This window comes from Monopterus albus, unplaced genomic scaffold (assembly GCF_001952655.1).
Source record: "Monopterus albus unplaced genomic scaffold, M_albus_1.0 scaffold356.1, whole genome shotgun sequence".
In the NCBI taxonomy this organism is placed as follows: domain Eukaryota; kingdom Metazoa; phylum Chordata; class Actinopteri; order Synbranchiformes; family Synbranchidae; genus Monopterus; species Monopterus albus.
The window spans coordinates 254,045-264,403 of NW_018128236.1; the positions used below are offsets into that span (position 1 = coordinate 254,045).

Genomic DNA, 10,359 nt, shown 5'->3' on the forward strand with positions numbered 1-10,359 from the left:
CTGGACTCAAATGAAGGTGTAGAACCATCTCAGGGATGATCAGCAGAAATGGACAGCACCTAAGTTAAATATATGAGTGTCACAGCAAAGGGTCTGAATACTTATGACCATGTGATATTTCAGTTTTTCTTTTTTAATAAATCTGCAAAAATGTCAAATTCTGTGTTTTTCTGTCAATATGGGGTGCTGTGTGTACATTAATGAGGAAAAAAATGAACTTAAATGATTTTAGCATATGGCTGCAATATAACAAAGAGTGAAAAATTTAAGGGGGTCTGAATACTTTCCGTACCCACTGTATGTACTAGATTTCAAGGGCAGCTAATTAATTTTTAAGTTATCCCATGGAAATTTGATTGGCTCAGCAAAGTCGGTAAGGAACACCAATGTGCCATTCCAAGAGAGTGAGTCAGTCAGACCAGTGAGTCAGTCTGATTGGAGTGGCAGATCACAAACACTTTTTCTGGAGAAAAATCACCAATACTGACCTGTGAGTTGGTCTGGTAGGAGTGACAGGTCAGGCTGTGGGGCAGTTAGCTTCAGGGCACAGAAGAGAGCACTTTTTACTGCCATGTCACACCAGGAGATAACACTTCCTCTCACTCTTTGTGTCATGGTGACAATAAGACAATTACAGTTACTTTGAACAAAGATATATAAACATAAATACAATTTGTTGCAGCCACAATGAAATGTCTAGCAATGTCCTATAACAATAAAACAAGACAACTGTACTGAGAAAGACTGAACTGATTGTTATAAATGTTTACCTCTGTTCACTGATTATCTTAATCTTAATCCTGTCAGTATCATTTATCTGTGTTAGTCCTTCCTAGTGTTTTTGTTACTGCTCCATATAATTACAGTTGTGTGTTATTTTCCAGTGTGCCTGTTCACCAGCCTGTTTACTATTTACCTGATTACCAGTATTCTTGTGGTTATCAATAATGTACAATATTCACCATAATCTGTTTGTTTTGAGCCTGAATCAGGGTCCTCTAAATACAACCGTGACAGCTGAGTGTAATGTTGCTTTAAGTTTGTCTTTTGTGTGTATGTGTGTTTCAGGTATTCCAGTTGAGTCCAAGGTGAACATCTTCATTAACAGCTTTGGGTCCATCCAGGAGACCACTATGGTGACACAGTTACACACCACAAACACTCCTCATACTGTATGAGTAGCAGCATAAGCAGTGATGACAGTTATTAATATGATGTCTCTCTCTACAGGACTACAGAGTGAATATATTTCTACGTCAGAGATGGAATGACCCTCGTCTACGACTTCCTACTGATTTTAAGAGTGAAGCACTAACTGTTGACCCCAAGATGTTCCAGTGTTTATGGAAACCAGACCTTTTCTTTGCCAATGAGAAAAACGCAAACTTCCATGATGTCACACAGGATAACATTTTGCTCTTCATCTTTAGAAATGGGGATATTTTGATCAGTATGAGGTACACACACTTTTTTGTCATTGTTTTGACCAGTATCCATAACTCATGGCCTACTCCTTTCCATTATAAAATAGCAAGCAGTCCACCAACAGAGCAGCTGTTTACAGTGATTGTATAAACCACTGTGCCTTTCAGAATTATTTCTATGAAAATGGCCGAATCAATGTCAGTTTGTCAGTGCGTTTTATGATCAAATAACTGTGAAATGAATGACACTTCCATCAGACACAGGTCAACTTTGTGTTTAGTGCTAATTCTAATAAGTGAATGTTAGCATGCTTACATGCTAACTTAAGATGGTCAACATAGCAAACATTTTACTTGCTAAATATCATGTAAGCACTGTCAGTGTGAGCATGTTAGCATGTTGACATTTTGTACAGCCTCACAGATCCACTTAGGAAGCTTAGATGAACTGTACACTGTTTGTCATGCTCCTGTTCAAGCCAAATTGTATTGGTGTTGGGAAGATTAGTTTAGAATAAGTAGTAATTTAGATTTTGTTCTAAATGATTTCAAGAATACAAACATGTGACTACTATACCTATACAGAATGCATATCTTTCATAACATTTTTAAATGTATCTTTGGGTCATTGTGGAGCTGTAGTGGTTCCCCATTGGAAGACAGTATAGAGAGAGATGATTTTGACCTTGTGTGTGTGTCTTTAGGCTGTCAGTGACACTGTCTTGTCCCTTGGATCTTACACTCTTCCCAATGGATACACAGCTGTGTAAGATGCAACTGGAGAGCTGTGAGTACACACACACACACACACAATCAGGCTAAGTACTGTACATTTGCTTACTTTAGAGCAGAGCAAGAACAGAATGCTACCTGGAAAATACAGCAACTTTTCAAAGTCATCTTCCCATCTATCGCCTACATTTCACTGTGTATTTGTTCATGGGATTTTGTTTCATGAACAAAACATTCATCTGAAAACTTGGATTGTATGCAGGGGTTACAGTAGTAGACCTACTGTATTTCATTCTGCCGCATGCTGCCATGGGGAAGACTAACATTAGCTAATGTTAGCATATTACCTGTGGCCTGATTCTTGATTTAGTCTTTATTTACTTTTCTGTAGCCAATAACTGTGGAATTGCTAGAATAAATTATAGAATAGATTTTATTTCATTTCATTTCATTTATTATTATATAATAGACAATACATGTACAGTATAACAAAACTTTAAGTGCCTTCTCTCTTCAGCAGACACAACAAATAAATACATAAGATGAAACTGTTTAAATGAAACTGTTCAAATACATTTATAACATAAGACTAAAAATAAGAATACAAATGGAATCAACAGCAGTAGCAGCAAAGCAGAAAGGAAATGTAGCAGCTTAATATTGCTGCAAGCAAAATTATGCATAAATTCATCTGGTTGTAATACAAGAAGTCAGTGTAATAACAGTCCCTGAGAGACAACACTGCTAAAGTCTGAAAGTGCAGTACTGTGTCTGCATGTATGAAAAGGTTGGACGTGTTATCATTCTGAGTTGTAGTGAGGAAGGGGTTGAGGGGGTTGTTGGAGGTGATAGAGGCCACAGCATGAGGAAGGAGCTGTTTCTCAGACTCTTATCTTAACTGAGCAAACAACCTAAGCTGCTAGTTTTTTAAATCATTGGCAGTAAGAGGGGGACAGAGAGTGCTGCGAACAATAGCAGTTTCTCCTCATAGCATAAGTGTACCCAACGTTTTTATAAAGGCAAATGTTCAAAAATGGGGAGAGGGGAAGGGGATGTGCGATTGAGGCTTAGCCTAAATACAAATAATATTTAATTAACGGTAAAAGACTGCTTATTTTGCGATAACCAAATATAGACAGGTGTAATTTAGTTTTTATTTTGGATTCCAAATAATTTAAGACCCCCTCCAGGCATGCTTTGTAGCATATAAAAATACTCTGCTTTGTTTATCCTAATACAATTTTGACTTGACTCACAAAAATAAGGACCTGAGACATGACCTGTGATTCAACCTACTTGAAGCTTGCCTTAATTTTTTAAGGCAGTCGTCACTAAACTGAAGTGGTTCTGAGTAATTTGTGAAAATTATGGCAACCATGGTAGCAATAATTTTACATTTACACATCCTGTAGAAACAGAGCAACATTATTTGGACTGGTGCACCTGACAAATGTGACTCCAATATTCACTCTTTGTTTTGGTCTTCACTAATTCCATGTCCACTAAGTACATGTTTGATTACTGGCAGTTTTTGTTGCCACTGCCTTTGCTATTCACCAACTGCCAAATCAGTGCAAGCATAACACCAAAAGACAGGCTGTTAATCACATTGCCCATGTGCTTGTGCGCATTAGGCTGCAGCCCCTACAGCTCTGTGAGGCCTTGGTTAGCTGTGCTGGCCAGCCTTATTGAACAATGCACCATGTGGAGCAATCCAAGCTTGAAATGGCTTTTCACAAAACAATAAGAGAGTACAAGACTGGAAAGGTGAATGTTGGAGTGGACAGCATCTTCTAGGAGGGCTGGCACCAGCAAGTGGGGAAAAGATCAAAACAAAGACATTAAAAAATACATTAAAAAATAAATCATTAACATCTTAGCATATAATACAAATTAATACAGATGATTAATTTTGATTTATATGTTTTAGTTGGTTACACAACCAGTGATCTCGTGTTCATGTGGCAGTCTGACCCAGTTCAGATGGATGAGATTGCTCTTCCTCAGTTTGACATCAAACAAGAGGACATAAAATATGGAAACTGCACAAAGTACTACCAAGGAACAGGTTAGTAATTGTTAAATATATAACAAACTAACACTGCCTTTAACTCAGTTACTTCTTTCACTGTATTTCTATATAAGCCATATTACTTGTTAATATTTTATGCCATTATTAGGTTACACCCTCCCTGGCAGTGTTATGAGTTAAAGTGTTCAGTACTTGTATCAGAGACTTGGTTATTTGCTACATTCGTCAGAGGAAGGCTTGTGTTTATAAATATTAAGAGGGTCCTCAGTAGTAGAATGGCCATACTTGTTCTCATCACTACAACAGCTTCTCTGGTGCAAAAGTGCTGGTGCTGTCTTCAAAGGAGCGTCCCTTGTCCTTCAGATGTAAATGGACTGCTGAGGCTTGTCCTGAGGAGTTGACTGTCCTGTGCTGTGCCATGCACTTGTGCGGCTGTTTTGTTTCTCCACTGTACAAGTCTTGGTATTCCTCACTGCACTGAACTGCATGTACAACGTTCCTCTGCTTATTGTCTGGGTGTTTGTACTTAGCGTGGACCAGCTTCTGCCTCAGGGGGTTTGCTGGGTTTGAAATATACAGGCATGCAGTGTTTGTTGAAGGTAATATTTGACTCCCACTGGAGCACAAACTGAGTTATTAGGACCCTACACCACTGGGCTGAGAAAGTGGCTACAAGGGCAGAGGGGAAGAAGAAGAAGCACAAACACATCGAGGGAGCACTTAAAACCTGTAGTTACCTTGACTGGGCTTTTGCCATAACCACAAGAAGATCCAGTAAGAACCCCTCTATAACAAAGAACAGCGAGATAACATTATCATTTCATACTGTACCTGCTGGAGTATCTGAAAAACTCAAGGGAATCTTCAACATGCACTGTGTCCCGGTACCAAATGAGGCACAAAGGAACACGTCACCAGTCACTGTACAGTATGTATTCTACTTTGAAATGTATGAAAAAGTAGATAAACTTATAGCAAAAAGTTTTGCTGTCACGGGAAATACGATGCACTGTACTCACAAGCTTGAATGAAAATAAAACTCATTCACTGTTAGTAGTGCATTGCACCTCTGCAATGCACTACTAACTTATATACTGGAGGATTTGTTTCCCAGTGAATTTTATCTTATGTAAATGTTCTCACAATGTTTTCTCATAACTCCCTTTCTGTTTGTCTCTATTTCTAGGATACTACACCTGTGTTGAAGTGATTTTTACATTACGTCGGCAGGTTGGTTTCTACATGATGGGAGTTTATGCTCCAACTCTATTGATTGTCGTTTTGTCCTGGTTATCATTCTGGATCAACCCTGATGCCTCAGCTGCAAGGGTGCCATTAGGTGAGTACACCATATCTGAATCAATTCACATTTAAGTTCTTTTGATATTAACAGAATTTGTGTACATTGTTTAAAATGTACAGGTAGGCGCACCACACAAGGAAGTATTTTGCCCATCTATATTTGTTATCAAGAGTTGCCCTTTCACACATGTAGCACTTAATACTCTGACAGAATTCATTCTAAGCATGTGAATATTTAATGTATTGATTTTTCTCATTTCTGCAGGTGTCTGACTGCTTTTAGTCCATTAATATTACATTATCTATTCATTGCAACCTTCCTTTATCATGTCTACTTACAGTCTAGTTGGTGGTAGAGTGCATGGTATCACAATCACACTAAACACATCACTGCTACCAACCAACCAAACTTTTTCTCTCCCCTTTTAAGGAGATTGAAAAGAACACAAATGTTAATTATCTGGAAATAATTATTCACATCTGGCAACACTGTGTTAACATCTGTGTGTTTATAGGTATTTTATCAGTACTCTCTCTGTCCAGTGAGAGTATGTCCTTGGCTTCAGAGCTACCGAAGGTTTCCTATGTAAAGGCTATTGATATCTGGCTAATTGCCTGTCTACTTTTTGGGTTTTCATCCCTGGTGGAATATGCCGTGGTGCAGGTCAGTTCTTACACACAAACAGACATATACATAGAACTATACACACACACATACAGCACATATCCATACCCATTATCAGGTTACACCCTCCCTGGCCAGAGACTCTGGCATTATGTAAGCAGGAGAAAGTGATAGTGGTGACACACCAGCAATGGCTCTAGACTGGTTAGTGTAATTAAATATGTTTAAAATAAATGATTTTTGATGGGATATCAAAGACCATGTATTGTTATTACACAGGTAAATGTACAAGTAGTAGTCCAAAGAGTATGATAAGGTCTGAATTGTGTCACTTGAATGGATAAGTAAAAGGTATGGTAAGGCCACAAAAGCAGGAGATTACACAGATGGCAAAGCTCAAAGAAGCATTCAATGTACTGTAGTAAGTAAAAGAAAGTAGCAAAAAATCTTTATAAGATCTTTTTTATACCATTTGAGTTGCATGAAAATTGCTTTAGAATTCTGTTTCATCTATATCAATATGTAATATTACATGTGATGTGTTGTGCAAATTATTTGATGTTACTGAAAACAAATCACCATTGATGTTTATGACTTTTGTAGGTCAAAGTCAAAGTGTTTATTTGTCATATGCACAGTTAGGAACAGGCACAATGAAATTCTTATTTTGCTGTCCACATGATGCCACATAATACAAGTGAAATATAAAGTAGATGAGCAATAACACAAATCTAAATAGGCAGTAAAATCACAAATCTAAGGCACTTTAAAGCAGCAAGTTAAGGGAGCAAATAAAAATACAACAAGAACACAATATAATGCAGAGAGAATATATGCGACATGGGAGCCGTGGAGTGTAAATACTCAGCAATGAGTGTGCAATTGTGCATGTTCAAAATGAGTATGTAAACAGTACAGATGGAATTATATGAGGTAGATCCTGAGTCAGGTGTTTAGGAGTCTGATGGCAGTCGGAAAGAAAGAGTTTTTCAGTCTAGAGGTCCTTGTAGCATGTCTAGATGCCAGATTTGTATGGGCATTTCAATTATCTGCAAGAACACCACAGAAACAAAAACCTGGCATGTTGTTCTAAAACAATTAAAAACACATAATACTGACACACCACTGCACTAGGAGACATATGTCCCCATTACGAAACGCAAGGCCCTGATATTTGTTAAGAATATCAAGAGATTGCATGCATGAAAGTCTGACATTTGCTTATTAAAGATGCTGTAAAAGGTTATGGCCACTTGGAGCCTTTTGGGCAACGTTTAAAGAAATATTAGGATCTGGTGTGTTGTAATGAGGAAACACGTCAGTCAGCGCAGCGGTGTGTCTCACTGATGTGTTAATCCTTTTTAACAGACTGAACATACTCTGAGTTGACTGAGTTACCTCTGATCAGCTGTTGTGGAACCAAAAACCCAGAGTTCTTCATTTCAGGGTTAGTCAACTCACAGATCAGAGTTAAGTTTAGAGTTTGGTACCCCTGCTTTCTGAAATGCTTCCTGGCCCCTCTGGTCATCTAAACTGTGCTTTTATGCAGCTGAATTCATTATATAGATGTTTTCATTTACTGTAAATGTTTTGACTGTTTTTTCTGCCAGACTACTGAACAAGAATCAATAGTCTAGTGATTGATTCATGGCTCAAACAGATAAATGTCATTTCTAAACTGCAGCTGTGGTACACTGCCATTAAACTGGCACTCTGTCCCTCTCTGTGTTCAGCTACTCTCTCTCTCTCTCTCTCTCTCTCTCTCTCTTTTTTTTAATGCAGCAAAATTGTAATTATTTTTTTTTTGGGATGTCAGACATGACACAAATAAGGAATACATAGAAATAGATTTTGGTCGTACCATACTGTTGTTAACCTGTAGTAACTGCAAACGTTATACAGCATCTCCCATTTAAAATGTTTCTCAATAACAGGAGATTTTTAACTGTAGCATACATCATGTTTAATATTTAAGTGACTTGTGGCACATGTTAATCATGATTAAAACAATAGATCTTTAACTAAATACAGTATCTGAAGCCTTGCATGATTTGAAATACAGCAGAACAACTGACAAGTTAAGTAGTGAGGCAGTGACTTTGTGACACCTGGTGGCAGAAAAGAGAACAGCATATTGGATTTATGTGGCTGGTGCAGAGATGAAGGATACTGCATTTCTATTGCAACAACCCCATAGGGGAACTACAGACACTCTGAGGTGGAGAAGACTGACATTGTACATGCAGCAAATTATGCCAAAGAAATCTACAAAACCCACCCTCCCCCTTCTTTGTTTCCTTCTCTTTTTCTCTGTAGGTGATACTAAACAGTCCCAAACTGATTGAGGAGGAGAAAGCTAAAATGGCCACTAAGGAGAAGGCTATGAAAGACAAAGAAGGAAAGAAGCTTCCAAATAAAACGAACAACACAGTAAACGGAACTGGTGGAACACCCATTCATGTCAACACCCTGCAGGTAAACTCAGCTTGACCAAAAAGACCAGGAGCATGCATAAACATATTCCTGTAATTTACATTATGAGCATCTCAGCATCACATTCATTTTTGTTAATGAGATTGTTATTATTATCAGAACAATTCACAGGTAATATAAAAAACCCCAATTGTTATTTTGACAAATTTGAAACTTGTATTTTGAAGATTGAGGAGTATCAGAATCTAATATGAGCAACACACAAGGAACCTGACTTTGGTATAGAGGTACTCACTGGATAAGACTGGAATTATACTAGTGCCTCAGCAAGAACTGTTAATGAGACACTATTTTGCAGTGTCTCTTTCCTTCTCTCTCTGTTTGTGTTTGAGATCAGAAAAGAATGACTTTTCCTGAATGATTCCTTTAATTAAGGAAAATGCATTATCATAGAGCAAAATTGCAGTAATGTACAGATCAGTACTCAGCAAATCATCTACAATGGTTTAGTAGAGCAAAATTGCAGTAATATATATATCAATACTCAGCAAATCATCTACAATGGTTTATTGTAATGAGTTGTTAGGAATACAGCATTATCCTCATCATGGTCACATAAGCCCCTTCAGACATGCACGCTTTTCCATTAATCTGACGACATCTGAAAGTGTTGACTTCATATCTGAATGAGCACCCTGGTCACCTTTTTGTAAAACTTGTAATTGAAACTTTTTTATGTCAGACCTGGTAATATTCACATATCACTTTCAACACAACTCAAGTCTGAACTGCATGCAGTTAATACATTAATGGATGTGCGTGCACAAGATTATAATGTACTCATATAGGACCTTTTGTAAACAACAGTCATGACAGTCTAGGTGTCTATGCATGTCTCAGCTCACAAAAAAGATTGTTTTGGAGAATGCCCTAAACAGCAGTAACATGAGAGAAAATAGTTCACCTTGAACACACCTGTCTGCCATGTTGTAATAAGAAAACTCTGGGCTCATACATTTTACACCCCTTGATAATACTGTATAATCTCACACACCTGACAAATACTGTATCATGTGGATATCATGGCTCTCTGTCACGGTCGTGGATATATCTGAATGAAGCTTTGAGGAACATTAATGTAAAAATGACCTTTGTCTGAATGACAGGATGATATTTGCCATATCATGTCTAACAAGGGATATAAACAGTCAGGTTTCTGATCATTATTGCATAATAAATATAATAATGGCCCCAGCATGCTCCCCATTTAATGAATCTTTCTTTAAACAGCAAAATGCTATGCATTATGAGATCAGTTACAGTATCAGACAGTCTCTCTCTTTCATCAGGTGGTTGAAACTCGCTGTAAGAAAGTTTGTACCTCCAAGTCAGACCTTCGATCCAATGACTTCAGCATCGTGGGATCTCTACCTCGAGACTTTGAACTTTCCAACTTTGACTGTTATGGCAAACCAGTTGAAGTAACAGGAGCTCTCAAGTCTCAAAACAAAGCCAACAAAAAACCTCCACCACCCAAACCTGTTATACCCGCTGCTGCCAAACGCATCGATCTTTATTCAAGAGCCCTCTTCCCCTTCTCCTTCCTCTTCTTCAATGTCGTCTATTGGTCAGTCTATCTGTGAGAGGAGAAGAAGGCATTACATGTCTCTATGTCTGATATGGAACTTTGCACTTAATTTAAACTAAACTTTGTTGTGGTTATACCCAGAGCCATTAAGATAGAAGAGCTGCAACTCTGATGGGTCAAAAATAGCAGCAGGTCATATGACTCATGTAGGGAACAGCAGGAA

General features: G+C 37.9%; 1 protein-coding gene across 1 annotated transcript in view; it reads left to right on the forward strand.

Moving 5' to 3' along the window:
* The window catches only part of LOC109975015 (glycine receptor subunit beta-like), a 38,233-nt gene extending 27,880 nt beyond the window's left edge, over positions 1–10,353 (forward strand). Inside the window, exons 4-11 of the mRNA XM_020625525.1 lie at positions 1,069–1,136; positions 1,231–1,457; positions 2,129–2,211; positions 4,087–4,224; positions 5,375–5,527; positions 6,006–6,154; positions 8,432–8,590; positions 9,898–10,353. Coding sequence (XP_020481181.1) covers positions 1,069–1,136; positions 1,231–1,457; positions 2,129–2,211; positions 4,087–4,224; positions 5,375–5,527; positions 6,006–6,154; positions 8,432–8,590; positions 9,898–10,191 — 1,271 coding nt within the window. The 3' untranslated portion in view covers positions 10,192–10,353. The remainder of the gene's footprint in view (positions 1–1,068; positions 1,137–1,230; positions 1,458–2,128; positions 2,212–4,086; positions 4,225–5,374; positions 5,528–6,005; positions 6,155–8,431; positions 8,591–9,897) is intronic.
* Positions 10,354–10,359: the final 6 nt, after the last annotated feature.